The 17,932-nt window shown below is 38.6% G+C and overlaps 1 protein-coding gene across 2 annotated transcripts in view; it reads left to right on the top strand.

Moving 5' to 3' along the window:
- LOC126161294 (filamin-A) overlaps positions 1–17,932 on the top strand; it is a 917,852-nt gene that overhangs the window by 679,531 nt on the left and 220,389 nt on the right. For both annotated transcript variants that reach the window (XM_049917033.1, XM_049917034.1), the window contains exon 29: positions 16,826–16,993. In XM_049917033.1, the coding sequence (XP_049772990.1) occupies positions 16,826–16,993 (168 nt within the window). The remainder of the gene's footprint in view (positions 1–16,825; positions 16,994–17,932) is intronic.

The following is a 17,932-nucleotide window of genomic DNA, read 5'->3' as shown; positions in this document are numbered from 1 at the left end:
AATGAAAGCTGATTGGGAGCCAAAAGTAAGATTTCCTGAAAAGAATGGGAGCCAAAAGTAAGATTTCCTGAAAAGAATGGGAGCCAAAAGTAAGATTTCCTGAAAAGAAATAAAAAAAAATAAACACTGTAAACTTTTACCAAATTCAATCCGATGTGCAATAATTGGCCCTAGTGGATGTGGAAAAACAACATTAATGATTGACAGTGGGTTGATTCGGAATAGAATCAATCACTTGTATATTTATTCTAAAAGAGTAGATCAACAAAAATACTCAGAATTTATGAAAGGAGGAAGACATAAAGGAATAGATTGCTTTTATTTGGCTCAAACTTACTCAAAAAACCTAAACAGTTAGTAAGAGATAATCTAAATTTTTTAAATACCTTAAGACAAGATGACACTAATTTATATCACATTTACCATTAGTTTTGAATATAATAGAGGGAAACATTCCACGTGGGAAAAATATAATTAAAAAGAAAGATGATGAGACTTACCAAACAAAAGCGCTGGCAGGTCGATAGACACACAAACAAACACAAACATACACACAAAAATCTAGCTTTCGCAACCAACGGTTGCCTCGTCAGGAAAGAGGGAAGGAGAAGGGAAGACAAAAGGATATGGGTTTTAAGGGAGAGGGTAAGGAGTCATTCCAATCCCGGGAGCGGAAAGACTTACCTGTCCTTTTTTCCCCCTAAGGTAAGTCTTTCCGCTCCCGGGATTGGAATGACTCCTTACCCTCTCCCTTAAAACCCATATCCTTTTGTCTTCCCTTCTCCTTCCCTCTTTCCTGACGAGGCAACCGTTGGTTGCGAAAGCTAGATTTTTGTGTGTATGTTTGTGTTTGTTTGTGTGTCTATCGACCTGCCAGCGCTTTTGTTTGGTAAGTCTCATCATCTTTCTTTTTAATTATATTTACCATTAGTTTGTTAGAGATGATTTGAAGTTTGATAAATTTAAAGAAATATGTAGTAAATGTTGGTAAGAGCAGTGTGGTTTTATTATGATTGATATGACAAGAAAACTGAATGATGGGAAGTTCAGAAATAAAATACAGCATTTATTAAATTTTATATTCTACATTAATGGATAGCTTAAAAATGAAATTGCGTATCTATTAGACCACAACACTGATGGTTTACAAGAACATATAAATAAATTTAAAAAGAATGTCTTGATTATATAACAGAATACGAAAATTTAGAAAAAATTAATGATCATTACACTAATTGCCCTTGGTCTGATGAAGAAACTGCAGATGGTCTGGATACGTGTGGTTGCTACTATTTTGAAAAGCATATAATGAGACTGCATTATCTTACTAATTTTTATAAACATTAATGTTTTTCTTCTTTATTAAATGTTTGCAAAATATGATCTGGAGGTTGTTAAAAATCCAGACAAAAGAGAAGAGTAAAGGAACAATTAAAAGAAGATTTCAAAAAATGGAAAAACAACTAAGAATAGAGTATGAGAAATTTAAGAAAGAAGATCAACCAGATATCGATGCTTTCAAACAAGTTAAACAAGGAATCGAGGGATTAGGAGATAATGTTTTGAAAGCAATTGAGGAAAATAGAGAGGTTGAAAAACAAATGGTTCTGTATCATCATCATGAAGATTTTGAAGATATGCAATTACACGATTGTAGTCCTGGTAAATATGACTATACATTAAGTGAATCAGAAATTAAAGTGGAATTGAAAAAAATATGAATAGGAGAGACAATCTAAAAAAAAAAATAAAGGATAGTGATGCTTAGAAAATAAATATAAGTGAAGGAATGCTAGAATATGTAAACCATAGTGAAGATACTACTTTTGGTTTAAGACCTGTTGGTGCCTTCAAATATATAGGAAGAGTACCAGTCACATTTGAAGGAGATAGAGTAACAGTTGGTGAAAAGACATACAAAGGAACCAATGATTCAATGAATCTTTTAACTAAAAGGAATATTAATATGGATGATATGGATGAGACATTCAGTTTAGTTGATTTATTAAATTATATTGATGTATTGCATAATACAGGAGCAATATATTCTGAAAATAACCCAAGTAGAGTTAAAGCAAGCAGAGGAATCAAATGTAAAGGTTTGATAAAAGAAATTGGTAATGACTGTTTTCCAAAATTAAGAAGACCAATAGCTTCTTCAGAAATAAGTTCACCTGAGAAAAAATGTGAAGGCTTAATTAAAAAGTATACAAATAAACCAATCGAATGTTTCAATGGACAATGACTGTCAATTAATTGACAGATTAGCAGTCATTCATGGTGAAGAACTAGCAGGAAATGAAAATTATCATAATGAAAAAGTTGGAATAATGTAAATGTTAACAAATAAATTTAGTGATTTTGTTGTCAGCAATCCAAAAGAGAATTCCATATTTGATTAAAAATTTTGAATAATCTTCCTCATACATTTTGGAAGAGCAAAAAACACGATAAAGGGTTGGTTAATTGGGTTTCAAATAATGTACCAATGCCTGAGATGCATCTACTGGGAGTTAGTTACTGCAGACTGTTCACTAAGCTCAATGAAAGATTAGCTAGAGGTGATCCAGGAATTAATCCACTAGATGAAGCTTGCAAAAAATATGACATTGCTTATCGTGATCATAAAGATTTAGAAAAAAAGACACAAAGAAGATAAAGAACTTCTGTTAGCTGCGAAAGAAAGAATGCATGCAAGTGATGCTTCTTTAGGTGAAAAAATTGCAGCAACAGCAGTTCAAGGCATAAAGAATGGAAAATGAAAATTAGGACTGGGATGTAGTCATTAGCCTGCTTCAGCTGATGCTGGTAGGTGTGAATGACAATGGTTGGGAGCGTAAAAATTTCAATAACGGTAAAACAGCACTATCTAAAAAGTATTTATCTTCAAAAAATTTTTGTCTATATAAATGTATAGCTTTCCAATCGATTATACTTTGCTACCTAGTTGCAAGACTAAACCAAAATCAATTAAATTTAAACTGAATAATAATCAATTAAATGTGATTGAACCATTTTTAACTGATGCACAAAAAAGAAACAGAGAGAAAGCGGCAGCTAAAGCTGTCTGTCCAAAAACTGGTGGTAATGTACTCATTACACTAGGTATTCCTGTTGTGAAAAATATTATTGAATATCCAACAAAAAAGAAGGAAGGAAAAGATTTAACACAACTCAAAGGTGGATTTCTTCCGTTACATTTGGCTGCATTGCCATAGCTAGCAACTATTGGTGCACTTGCTGGCGGATCTGCAGCAATCGCAAATGCAGTCATAGACAAGAAGAAAGCCGATAATGATCTAGGAGAACAAAAAAGACTTAATTTGGAAATGGAAAAGAAAGCTGGTGCAGCACCAGTTGGTGCCAGCTTAGACCGGCCTCTGGACTAAAAAAGTTCAAAGAAATGATTAAAAAATTTAACAATCCTTTATCTAATTTTGATATAGAAGAATTAGTTAAACAATTAAAAATCAAGCACTTTTGTTTTGTTTTTGATTGATGTTGTCAAACGAAGTGAAAAATTTAGAATGTGGAATAGTTAATTTAGATACTTCTGGCCATGTTGGCCCCCATTGGATTTGCTCTTATAATAATAAAGATAAAAAATTCATTTTTTATTCATATCGGGGAAATATTCCCAAACGGATTGTTAACTATTTGGGAAAAAATGATCTGTACTATAGTAGTGAGAGAATTCAAGATTTTGATGAATTTATTTGTGGCCATTTGTGTTTGTTTATTTTAGAATTGTTATGCAAAAATTGTAAGTTTAGTGACATTTTAGATTTACTAAATGGACATTTTTGAAACAAACTCATTAAGGATTTTCAGTCATCAGAAGCTTTTTAACCAAAAATTAATAATTTAATCTCACAATTTTGGAAAGAATTAAAAAGCATTTTTAAAGCTACTAAAGGTTATATCGATTTTAAAGGTAGGAGAATAGTAGATATAAATGATCAGGTAAATGGTTATGATGCTGTTTCTAAACAATATTTAGAAAAAGAATTAGTTACAAAACTTGAATACACAATTCAGTAAATATGTCAATAAAGAAGAACTCAACAAGATTCTCTCAGATTTAAAGCAAAGAAATGGTATTTTCGATGGTATTGTGGAACATCAAAATAAAGAAATAAACAATTCAAAATCGAGTCTCCTTCATGCATTAGATAAAATAGATTCACTAGAAAGTAAACAAAGTCATTAGTTTCACAAATTAATAAAAGTTTAGACAAGAAAGTTGACGAAGATCTAGAAGTATTGAGGTTGTTAGACTAATTTAAACTTTAATTATTTATTTCAAGTTTCTGCTACCAGTCACTTTTTATTTTATTTTATGCTTAATCTAAATAAAATAAAATAAAAAGTGACTGGTAGCGATACTCATGAACCTCAGAGTTGTCACAAAAAATGGTAGACAAAGAATTGAAGGTTTTTGTTCAATTTGTAAAAAAAAGAAAAATAAATTCGTTAAAAAACATTTGTATGCGAATTGCCAAAGCAGTCTTCAGACTGCGTCTAGTTCAGCAGTCAGTGAAGGGGTGAGCAAATCCCTCACCCCTAATATTCATGAAGAAATCATTAATGAATTACATAAACCAATGAGAAAAAATTTTAAATGAAGAAATCTTATTTCTCTCAGTATTGCTGATCTATGGCAAGCCGATTTAGTAGAGATGAGTTCAGGTAAATTGAAATGAATTTCGAAGATAAATTGAGGATATAAATATTTATTAACTGTTATCGATGTCTTTTCTAAATTTGCTTGGACTATCCCAGTTAAAGATAAAACAGGTAAGAATGTAGTTGATGCATTTGATAAAATATTTAGAGATGGACATAAGCCAAAAAATTTCCAAACAGATAATGGAAAAGAATTCTATAATAAAGATTTAAAGAACTGATGAAAAAATAAAACATTAATCACTATCAACTTTTACAGAATTAAAAGCATCTTATGTCGAAAGATCTAACAAAAAACTGAAAGAAAAGATGTGGAAGAAATTTGCTCTTCAAGGAAATTACAAATGGATTGATTTAGTCTAGAAATTAGTTGATTTATACGATAAGACAAAACATTCAACTATAAAAATGAAACCAATAGAAGTTAATGAGAAAACTAGACATGTCTGGGAGTTGGGTCTAGCATCTCCAAAATTTAAAAGAGATAAAGTTAAAATCAGTAAACTTAAAGGACTTTTTGAGGAAGGATATACTGCCAACTGGTAAACAGAAATTATTGAAATTGAAGAAGTTATACATTCATAAAGTGAAAGATATCAAAGGAAATTTTTATAAACAAGAACTAAGGAAAACGAACTTTCCAAATTTTTATCTTTTGAGAAAGTTTTGAGAAAGAAGGGAGATAAAGTTTATGTTAAATGGTTGGGCTTTGATAATTTACACAACAGTTGAGTAAATAAAGAAAAAATAATTCTATGAAAATCTTTACAGAAATAATTTCAGGGTTGATGCTCGTCTACCCAGCAATTCCATAATGAATAAAAAAATCAAGCATCAAAAAAGTTGAATTTTGTATATTTAAAGGAGTTCTATACAATAGCACCCCTTGTTATAATAAATTTTTATAATTATTAAATAAAATTTTTCTATATAAATGTACCAAACAGTATGAATGAGGAAAAGTGACCCTTTCTTTCTATGTGTACGTTATCCTGATGATGAAGATATAATCTCTACTTTCATAAATCAATTAACCGATGGAAGCATGAATTATTTATACGGTCTCAATGGAGATGAAATTTGTATTGTTTATGAATACTTTAAAAAACAGATTTAAAAATTCAATCACTGACTTTTGTTAAATTTCTTGGAATCCATCGTGGGTCCCAAATAAATTTTTATGCGCATGCATCTCTAGGCCTTGGGTTTTGATGGTCGTAAAAGATGGACTCCGACTTTCGTCAAGATTTAGCTATATCTGCAGAGGGTATGCTCAGATCCTCTGAAATTCCTATATCTGTAGGTGTCAAATCTGTGATGCCTGGAATTCCATAATAAATAAAACACGAAGCGTGGGACTGGATTTTCAGCCGGGGTGGTTATCCCGTCTAAAACTCTATAGTGAATAAAGTATAAAATATCTTACATAAATTCTTTTCTTTTATGACATAATTCCAGGTGTGGGAATTTTCCATGCCGGATTTCCATACAAAAATGCTAGAATATCGTTAGTGATTAAGACATTTTTTATCCTTATTTCAACATAAAAACTGTGTTTGGTTGCATGTTTCAAGGGGTGAACAAATTGCCTTTTGATCACAAATTGCTTTTTGAGGATTGGTAAATTCCAAAATTAACGAATAAAGACCCGATTCATTAATGAAATATGTGTTATGTTATACAGTTTCTTGACTGGGTGAGTCATCCAGTCTAAAATGTCCATAAAATCACCCATTTTTTTCTCTGACATGTTCTTTAATCACTTTTTGTGTATCTTTGTATTCTAGAATTTCTGCGACATCCTTGGCTTTGAACCATGGATTATCACAAGAACTTGCTTAAGTTGTACACAAATTTGTTATTGTTAAGGCCTGTGATTGAGTCCAGTTATATAGAGTTCTTCTGAGGAAGAACATGGTCCTACACTAAATCCCATGCCACTTTCCTCGACGTTGACCTCCACCTGTCCAATGGCCAGCTTCACACGTCCGTCCACATCAAACCCACCAACAAGCAACAGTACCTCCATTATGACAGCTGCCACCCATTCCACATCAAACGGTCCTTTCCCTACAGCCTAGGTCTTCGTGGCAAACGAATCTGCTCCAATCCGGAATCCTTGAACCATTACACCAACAACCTGAAAACAGCTTTTGCATCCCGTAACTACCCTACCGACCTGGTACAGAAGCAAATAACCAGAGCCACTTCCTCATCTCCTCAAACCCGGAACCTTCCACAGCAGAACCCCAAAAGTGCCCCACTTGTGACAGAATACTTTCCGGGACTGGATCAGATTCTGAATGTGGCTCTCCAGCAGGGATACGACTTCCTCAAATCCTGCCTTGAAATTAGATCCATCCTTCATGAAATCCTCCCCACTCCACCAAGAGTGTCTTTCCGCCGTCCACCTAACCTTCGTAACCTCTTAGTTCATCCCTATGAAATCCCCAAACCACCTTCCCTACCCTCTGGCTCCTACCCCTGTAACCGCCCCCGGTGTAAAACCTGTCCCATGCACCCTCCCACCACCACCTATTCCAGTCCTGTAACCCGGAAGGTGTACACGATCAAAGGCAGAGCCACGTGTGAAAGCACCCACGTGATTTACCAACTGACCTGCCTACACTGTGAAGCGTTCTATGTGCGAATGACCAGCAACAAACTGTCCATTCGCATGAATGGACACAGGCAGACAGTGTTTGTTGGTAATGAGGATCACCCTGTGGCTAAACATGCCTTGGTGCACGGCCAGCACATCTTGGCACAGTGTTACACCGTCCGGGTTATCTGGATACTTCCCACTAACACCAACCTGTCAGAACTCCGGAGATGGGAACTTGCCCTTCAGCATATCCTCTCTTCTCGCTATCCGCCAGGCCTCAATCTCCGCTAATTTCTAATTTCAATTTGCCGCCGCTCATACCTCACTTGTCTTTAAACATCATCTTTGCCTCTGTACTTCCGCCCCGACTCACATCTCTGCCCAAACTCTTTGCCTTTACAAATGTCTGCTTGTGTCTGTGTATATGCGGATGGATATGTGTGTGTGTGCGAGTGTATACCCGTCCTTTTTTCCCCCTAAGGTAAGTCTTTCCGCTCCCGGGATTGGAATGACTCCTTACCCTCTCCCTTAAAACCCATATCCTTTTGTCTTTCCTTCTCCTTCCCTCTTTCCTGACGAGGCAACCGTTGGTTGCGAAAGCTAGAATTTTGTGTGTGTGTTTGTGTTTGTTTGTGTGTCTATCGACCTGCCAGCGCTTTTGTTTGGTAAGTCTCATCATCTTTCTTTTTAAATATATTTTTCCCATGTGGAATGTTTCCCTCTAATATATATATATATATATATATATATATATCTAAAAACAAAGATGATGTGACTTACCAAATGAAAGTGCTGGCAGGTCGACAGACACACAAACGAACACAAACATACACACAAAATTCAAGCTTTCGCAACAAACTGTTGCCTCATCAGGAAAGAGGGAAGGAGAGGGAAAGACAAAAGGATGTGGGTTTTAAGGGAGAGGGTAAGGAGTCATTCCAGTCCCGGGAGCGGAAAGACTTACCTTAGGGGGAAAAAAGGACGGGTACACACTCGCACACACACACATATCCATCCACACATATACAGACACAAGCAGACATATGTGTCTGTATATGTGTGGATGGATATGTGTGTGTGTGCGAGTGTGTACCCGTCCTTTTTTCCCCCTAAGGTAAGTCTTTCCGCTCCCGGGACTGGAATGACTCCTTACCCTCTCCCTTAAAACCCACATCCTTTCGTCTTTCCCTCTCCTTCCCTCTTTCCTGATGAGGCAACAGTTTGTTGCGAAAGCTTGAATTTTGTGTGTATGTTTGTGTTCGTTTGTGTGTCTGTCGACCTGCCAGCACTTTCATTTGGTAAGTCACATCATCTTTGTTTTTAGATATATTTTTCCTTCGTGGAATGTTTCCTTCTATTATAACTATATATATATATATTTTTTTAGAGGGAAACATTCCACGTGGGAAAAATATATCTAACAAGAATATATCTAAAAAGAAAGATGATGATACTTAGGGGGAAAAATGGACAGGTATACACTCGCACACACACACATATCCATCCGCATATACACAGACACAAGCAGACATTTGTAAAGGCAAAGAGTTTGGGCAGAGATGTGAGTCGGGGCGGAAGTACAGAGGCAAAGATGATGTTGAAAGACAAGTGAGGTATGAGCGGCGGCAAATTGAAATTAGAAATTAGCGGACATTGAGGCCTGGCGGATAGCGAGAAGAGAGGATATGCTGAAGGGCAAGTTCCCATCTCCGGAGTTCTGACAGGTTGGTGTTAGTGGGAAGTATCCAGATAACCCGGACGGTGTAACACTGTGCCAAGATGTGCTGGCCGTGCACCAAGGCATGTTTAGCCACAGGGTGATCCTCATTACCAACAAACACTGTCTGCCTGTGTCCATTCATGCGAATGGACAGTTTGTTGCTGGTCATTCGCACATAGAACGCTTCACAGTGTAGGCAGGTCAGTTGGTAAATCACGTGGGTGCTTTCACACGTGGCTCTGCCTTTGATCGTGTACACCTTCCGGGTTACAGGACTGGAATAGGTGGTGGTGGGAGGGTGCATGGGACAGGTTTTACACCGGGGGCGGTTACAGGGGTAGGAGCCAGAGGGTAGGGAAGGTGGTTTGGGGATTTCATAGGGATGAACTAAGAGGTTACGAAGGTTAGGTGGACGGCGGAAAGACACTCTTGGTGGAGTGGGGAGGATTTCATGAAGGATGGATCTAATTTCAAGGCAGGATTTGAGGAAGTCGTATCCCTGCTGGAGAGCCACATTCAGAATCTGATCCAGTCCCGGAAAGTATTCTGTCACAAGTGGGGCACTTTTGGGGTTCTGCTGTGGAAGGTTCCGGGTTTGAGGAGATGAGGAAGTGGCTCTGGTTATTTGCTTCTGTACCAGGTCGGTAGGGTAGTTACGGGATGCAAAAGCTGTTTTCAGGTTGTTGGTGTAATGGTTCAAGGATTCCGGATTGGAGCAGATTCGTTTGCCACGAAGACCTAGGCTGTAGGGAAAGGACCGTTTGATGTGGAATGGGTGGCAGCTGTCATAATGGAGGTACTGTTGCTTGTTGGTGGGTTTGATGTGGACGGACGTGTGAAGCTGGCCATTGGACAGGTGGAGGTCAACGTCGAGGAAAGTGGCATGGGATTTAGTGTAGGACCATGTTCTTCCTCAGAAGAACCCCAAAAGTGCCCCACTTGTGACAGGATACTTTCCGGGACTGGATCAGATTCTGAATGTGGCTCTCCAGCAGGGATACGACTTCCTCAAATCCTGCCATGAAATGAGATCCATCCTTCATGAACTCCTCCCCACTCCACCTAGAGTGTCTTTCCGCCGTCCACCTAACCTTCGTAACCTCTTAGTTCATCCCTATGAAATCCCCAAACGACCTTCCCTACCCTCTGGCTCCTACCCTTGTAACCGCCGCCGGTGTAAAACCTGTCCTATGCACCCTCCCACCACCACATACTCCAGTCCTGTAACCCGAAAGGTGTACACGATCAAAGGCAGAGCCACGTGTGAAAGCACCCACGTGATTTACCAACTGACCTGCTTACACTGTGAAGCGTTCTATGTGGGAATGACCAGCAACAAACTGTCCATTTGCATGAATGGACACAGGCAGACAGTGTTTGTTGGTAATGAGGATCACCCTGTGGCTAAACATGCCTTGGTGCACGGCCAGCACATCTTGGCACAGTGTTACACCGTCCGGGTTATCTGGATACTTCCCACTAACACCAACCTGTCAGAACTCCGGAGATGGGAACTTGCCCTTCAGCATATCCTCTCTTCTCGTTATCCACCAGGCCTCAATCTCCGCTAATTTCTAATTTCAATTTGCCGCCGCTCATACCTCACTTGTCTTTCAACATCATCTTTGCCTCTGCACTTCTGCCTCGACTGACATCTCTGCCCAAACTCTTTGTCTTTAAATATGTCTGCTTGTGTCTGTATATGTGTGGATGGATATGTGTGTGTGTGCGAGTGTATACCCGTCCTTTTTTCCCCCTAAGGTAAGTCTTTCCGCTCCCGGGACTGGAATGACTCCTTACCCTCTCCCTTAAAACCCACATCCTTTCGTCTTTCCCTCTCCTTCCCTCCTTCCTGATGAGGCAACAGTTTGTTGCGAAAGCTGAATTTTGTGTGTATTGCGAATCGACGATAAGGCTAATGTATCCATTAGTGAAAGAAAAGATGCAGTTAGAGTACAATCAGATAACCAGAGATGTTGAGACTAAAAATTTGGTCAACAAACAGGTTAAGAAAGAATTCTCAATTCGGTATGATAAGAGTGGTTCTAAAAAATTGTGATACTGTGCCTTGTGGATATCAAATATCTTCTAATGTAAAGGAAAAATTCATACCACATTCCTTATACAAGTATAATAAATTAGTTAGTTATCTTTTGTTGTATTCATTGTTACCTAATTTTTTGGTTATAGAATGAGAAACTTTTAAGAATGATGAGTAGGCTTTAATGTAATTTTGTAATTTTTTTGGTAAATTATCTGTGAATTATGCTTTGCTATTGTTTTTACAGTCATGAAAAAGAGAGCTTCCGAGTTGTCTATTTCATCCCATAATTCTATATCATATTCCTCTTAATTATGATTTTGACTTCTCAAATGTTCTGTAATTAAAGATGGTTTAAAATATTCATTGCAAATATGACATTCAACTTGTCTCTCTCATGGTTTATTATTTGTGTCATCAAAAATGTCTAATTTAAATTCATCCTGCACATTAGTCATATTTATAATATTATTTTAATCTTATTAAATTTTTAATCTATATAAATGGAGGTTCTACTGAAGAAGCTAAATAATGCGAGCAGTTCTGATTTGTTTAAGAAGTTTAGTGAGTAAATGAATGGTATTACATTACTGATTGTGAACGTTTGAAAACTAGATATGGGGAGAAAATTTCTATCGAGCTCAATAATAAATTTAAAATTATTTTGCCAGAAAGGTTTAATAAAATAATAACTAACGGGGACTTTCAGTTTTTTAAAGATGGTGACTTGAAACTAAAATGTAAAGTAATGTAGAAAACTAAAAATAATGATTACAAAATTCATGATCTGGAGTTCGTTGTGTGATTTTGAAGTAGCTTTTTGGTGGGTCTTTCGGGGCTCGTCAAGAGTCTTTTTCATTTCCTGGGTGTGTTGGGCTTGCTTGCAGAATTATCCATGGAAAAAGATCTACGAGGGCACCCAACCTACGCAGATACTACTTATGCAGAGAGAGATTACTGCTTAAACATCATGCATGAATTAGAGTGAAAAGCTAAGTGCATTGTAAGTAACAGAGGTGGGAGGGGGCGGTGAAAAATAGATGGGAATGACAATGAAAGAGGTAGAAAACTAAAACAGAGTGAAACAAAGAGTAGTTACAGTGAAGAAATGCTGAGACAGAAGGAATCAATATAAATTAAGGCCAGGTCGGTGGCAAGAAGTAAGGACATGTTGTAGTGCTAATTCCCAGCTGTGGAGTTCTGAGAAACTCGTGTCTGGGGGAAGAATCCAAATGGTGTGTGTGGTGAAACAGGTGCTGAGGTCTAATGTTGTGTTGTAGAGCATGCTCTGTAACAGGATGTTGTGAGTTGCCAGTATACCATCCTCTGCCTATGCCCATTTGTCCCAGTTGATAATTTGGTTGTAGTCATGCCAATGTAGAAGGCCGAACAGTGTTTACATAACAGCTGGTATATGACTTGTTGCTTCGCATATGTTTTGCCAGTTAGAGGGCTATTATACCTGGTGGTAGGTGGGTGCATAGGGCAAGTCTTGCAGTGGGGATGGTCACAGGGGTGGGAGCCTTAGGGTAGGGAGATGGGAGCAGAAGGAACATAGGGGCTGACAAGAATATTGCAGGGATTGGAAGGGCAACGTAAAGTTAATCTAGGTGTGGTGAGCAAAATTTCAGACACAATGGATCTCATTTCAGGGCATGATTTTAGGAAGTCATAGCCCTGTCGGAGTAGCTGTTTAACACGTTCCAGACCAGGATAATGCTGAAACTGTTTTTGGAGGGATCAGCAGTACCAGGGTTGGATGTGATGGCCCAAGAAATCTGCTTTCTAACTAGGTTGATGGGGTAACTGCGTGCAGTGAAGGCTGAGGTGAGAATGTTGCTGTATTGCTGTAAAGAGTCTGCATCCGAACAAATATGTTTGCCTCAGATGCCGAGGAATCGAAGTGTTCCTCGGCCAAATTGTGTCCCATTGATAAAAACAAATGGTAGTCGGAAGGGGCCAAGTCTGTTGAATACGGCAGGTGGGGTAGCAACTCCCAGCCAAGTGTTTTGATTGTATCCTGAACCAGTTTTGCTTTGTGTGCAGGTGCATTGTCATGTAAAAAAATTAGTTTGCCATGTCTTTTGGCTCATTCTGGTCTGTTTTTGATCAATGTGTAGTTCAAATTGATCATTTGTTGTCTGTAGCGATTAGTATTCACAGTTTCACCGGGTTTTAGAAGCTCATGATACACCACACCTTTCTGATCCCACCAAACACAGAGCACTGTCTTCTTGCCGAATTGATCTGGTTTTGCAGTCGATGTTGATGGTTGTCCCGGATTAACCCACGATTTTTGCCATTTAGGATTCTTAAAATAAATCCATTTTTCATCGCCAGTAACAATTAGATGCAAAATTGATTTTCTTTCATGTCTTTGAAGCAAAATTTGCCAAATGGTTTTTCGGTTTTCCATCTGTCTTTCATTCAATTCATGTGGCACCCATTTTCCACTCTTTTGAATCTTTCCCATAGCTTTCAAACGGTCAGAAATCATTTGTTGGGCAACATTTAGCATTGCGGCCATTTGCTTCTGACTCAAAGTCTCATCTTCATCCAATATTGCTTGCAATTCGGCATCTTCGAACTTTTTTGGTGGTCTTTCACATTCTTCATTTCTTACGTCAAAATCATTATTTCTTTACCGTTGAAACGATCTTTTACATGTTGTTTTTGATAGAGCATGATCACCATATGCCTCAACAAGCATTCGATGCGACTCTGCAGCACTTTTTTTCAAATGAAAACAAAAAATTAATGCTTTCCGCAAATCATCACTTTCTGATACAAAATTCGACATTGTTAACACGATGAAAACATGTGATGTTGTTTATTCCGTGACTTGATGTATACTAAATATCTTAGCCAGATGTCATACCAACCAAACAAAAAGAAAAAAATTAAGGCTCGTTCACAACAAATGTTCTCTATCGACACATTTGTATCTTAACGCTCATTTCATACCGGTACACCTGGTAAATACTGAACTATCAACAATGTAAGGAAAAGATACATTACTATTCGCTGTACAGTTGACATATTCATTTGCAGACAGGCACAACAAAAAGACAGTTACACCTTTAGTCTTTGGACAAAGCCTTTTTCAGAATGTGAAACACACACACTCATTCATTCATTCAAGCAGGCATACCTCATGCACCCATGACCACCGTCTCTGGTGTTGTGTGCTTGAAGTGTGCTTGCTTGTGTGAATGTGTGTGTGTGTGTGTGTGTGTGTGTGTGTGTGTGTGTTTCCTTTACTGAAGGAAGCTTTGGCCAAAAGCTAAATGTGTAGCTGTCTTTTTCATTGTGTCTGTCTGCAACTCAGTGTGTGAGCTGTACGGCGAGTAGCAATCTATCTTTTGCTTATATTGTTGATATTCCAACCTGGAGTTCCATTGTTTGATTTTACTGAACTCTCGGTTTAATAAGTCATGGCTGCAAAATACTTTCACAAATTATTTACAGAAGAATGGAAAAATTACTAGAAGTCGACCTTGTGGAATATCTTTTTGGGTTCTGGGAAGGTGTAGGAAAATAGCCGATGGGCATGAAAGGGGAGCAGTGGTTGAGAAGGGAAAGAGAGATGGTTGTAGCCTGTCCCTGATGATGATCAATTTGTACATTGAGCATGCCGGGAAGGAAACCAAAGAAAAATTTGGAGAAGGAATGGAAGTTCAGGGAGAACAGGTAAAAACTTTAACGGTTTGCCAGTGACAGTGTAAGGGTGCAGTAGTTGTTCGGAGGTCAAGAGGCTTACACAGGAAGGAATAGAGTGGAGAGCTGCATCAGACTAGTCTTTGGAGTAAAGACCACACAACAACAACAATGGTTAAGGAGGTATTTTTGTAATTGTAGTGTTGGCAGAAGAGCCAACACTGTGTTGCAAGAAAAGGCCGAAATGCACGCATCAAGTCACGCAGGTGGCGCTAGGTCTGAAACAGGATACGTAATGAATGCTATAAAGAAAAGTACGTAGCTGCTGGAATACTTAACTTTAATCCATCATTTGTATACAGCATTCTTGATGATACAAGTGAGACTCTCTCTAGAAATTGTTAATGGCGCCTTGCTAGGTCTTAGCCATGGACTTAGCTGAAGGCTATTCTAACTATCTCTCGGCAAATGAGAGAAAGGCTTCGTCAGTGTAGTCGCTAGCAAAGTCGTCGTACAACTGGGGCGAGTGCTAGTAAGTCTCTCAAGACCTGCCGTGTGGTGGCGCTCGGTCTGCGATTACTGACAGTGGCGACGCGCGGGTCCGACATGTACTAATGGACCGCGGCCGATTTAAAGCTACCACCTAGCAAGTGTGGTGTCTGGCGGTGACACCACAGTAATTGCCCCCTGAACTGGTGTCAATCTGATGGAATTGTTGTAAAGTGTAGGATGCCACAGCTTTTATTAAAGTTATAAATGAGCTGCCTCGGAATATGATCAGTGTTTTTATTTTTTTCTTAATGTTGCAAGTATCAGTGTTAAAGATTTGGAATGCAATGAAAATTAATTAGCAAGTAGAGGAGTTGGGAATATAAGCACTTGACTTATGAAAGACAGGTAGAGTTATTAGTTATTCTGATAGTAGTTGACAGCCGCTCATTTTTGTACTCATTTTGTTAAATATATATCTAGTTTCTCATTCCATTAATGAATAAGTAAGTCCCAAAGGGCTCCACAGAACCTGCCATTTATAATCTACATAATTTTCTGTTTCATTTATATGCCACATGTGCTATACATACAGAATTTAAAGTCCAGTTTTTCGGTGTTTGTGTATGTCCATTTATTGAGGAGCGAACATACTAGTCGGTACTGGTTAAGACTGTTTTGATTCTCCACATGCACTGAAAGTAATGCAATGAGGCAAGAGCTGATGTGTGGCTAAAGAAAATAATGATCATGATGAAAGATTAAATAAAAAATGATGGTGTGAACACATTTTAAGGTGGTGCCGTTTAAAACTGGAAAAATTGTGTAGAGAAGCCTGTGTAGAAGAAATACTATTTAGTGTCAAACAGCAAGCTCAAAATCATGATTGTAACAAAATAGAACATATGATGCAACTAAATATAGCATTGGAAAGTCCTTTGTAGAATAGAAACACTTGAAACCGCAAACTTATATATTGTATGACAGTGCAGATTTATGAGGAGCTTTGCATATCAGTCTTCTTGTCCACTAATTTTAAAGATATGGAGATGATATCTCACAATTTGCAGCTCTGTTCATAGAATTGCTCTCAGTGCCCTTGTTCAGAGTATGGTTTCCATACTTTAAGATAATATCTATTGTCAGCTCAAATGATATTTGTAACTAAAAATTATAGAAGTTACATCAGAACAACATTTGAACATTATTGGGTAACATTTTAAAAATCAGTAACTTGTAAATACATTGACTGATAATTGCAATAAAGAATTTTGAAACAAAACTGCAATTATATACCAGGAAACTAAGAAATTGAGATTTTTAGGAATATAATGTGTGAATGGATTTTTGCTGTGTAATGCAGGAACATTCTTTTTCCTTGAAATTTACTTAATTTTGCATCAAGTTTAAAGTAATGTGTACTGTAGCACATTACAAACCGTGTTATCTTTTATTGCACACCCATGCTGCCTGCCCCACCTCAGCTACCTGTTTTCTAATTTCCCATTTGTCTCTATCTAGTCAGTTATTATTTCCTACTTTTTCATCCTCATTTTGTTTTATAACTATTAGTCCACTTTCATTTTCATGTGACTAAGAATGCTCACAAAATGTATTGTTTTTGCAGTTGAAACAAGTCAAGCAGGCCCAGGAAACTTGGAGGTTACTGTGAATGGTGGTAGGGTACCAACATCTGCTCAGGCCCAAGGTCCACACACATATGCAATTTCTTTTACTCCTAGAGAGGCAATTGTCCACACTGTTGACCTACGCTTCAATGGCGAAGATGTTCCAGGTAACTTATATATATTTAATAGCAATTTTCTCAAATTAATTACTGTTTTGATGACAATATGGGATATACCAGAACTAAGTATTGCATCGGGCAAGCAGGGGATGGTTATGTGAGAAAAATCACTCAATGACTTCAGAACTATGCCAAAAATAAATGGAAAGACCTACTACCTATTATATTTAATCTTTTAAAGTGGAGGAGAACAAGCAGCTTCAAATGTGTTTAGGACGTTAAAACGGCGGATTTTTCGCAGTATGAGTGGGCACACATGCGTGAAAAACACCCACACCCACGCATGCACGAACAAACGCACGCGTGCACACACCCGTGCATGTGTACACACACACACACACACACACACACACACACACACACACACACACACACGCAAGGCATTACCTTACATTAGTTCTCCCTGTCGATCTCGTCATCCTCTCTCCCTCAGCCCGTCGCCTCTCCCCCTCCCTCTGCGCATTGCCTCTCCCCCTCCCTCTGCATGTCGCTTCTCCCCCTCCCTCTGCGCGTTGCCTCTCCCCCTCCCTCTGCCTGTCGCCTCTCCCCCTCCCTCTGCACATCGCCTGTCCCCCATCTCCCCTCTCCCCAATTCCCAATCTCGCCTCTCCCCATCCCCTCTCCCCCCTCCCCCGCCTCTCCCCTCTCCCCCTCTCTCTTCCTCTCTCCCCCCTCTCTCCTCCTGTCTCCCCCCTCTCTCCTCCTGTCACCCCCCTCTCTCCTCCTGTCTCCCCCCTCTCTCCCCCCCCTCTCTCCTCCTGTCGCCCCTTCTCCTCGCTCTCCCCTCTCTCCCCCTTCACATGCCTGGCTCTTCGTCCCCCCCTTTGCGCTCTCTCTCTCTGTCCCCCTCTCTCTCTCTCTCTCTTTCTTTCTTTCTGTCTCTGTCTGTCTATTTACGTAGTCACTGCTCCTCCACGCCTACTAGCT

The sequence above is a fragment of the Schistocerca cancellata genome, chromosome 2 (genome assembly GCF_023864275.1).
Source record: "Schistocerca cancellata isolate TAMUIC-IGC-003103 chromosome 2, iqSchCanc2.1, whole genome shotgun sequence".
In the NCBI taxonomy this organism is placed as follows: Eukaryota; Metazoa; Arthropoda; class Insecta; order Orthoptera; family Acrididae; genus Schistocerca; species Schistocerca cancellata.
This window is presented reverse-complemented; position numbering and strand designations above follow the sequence as displayed.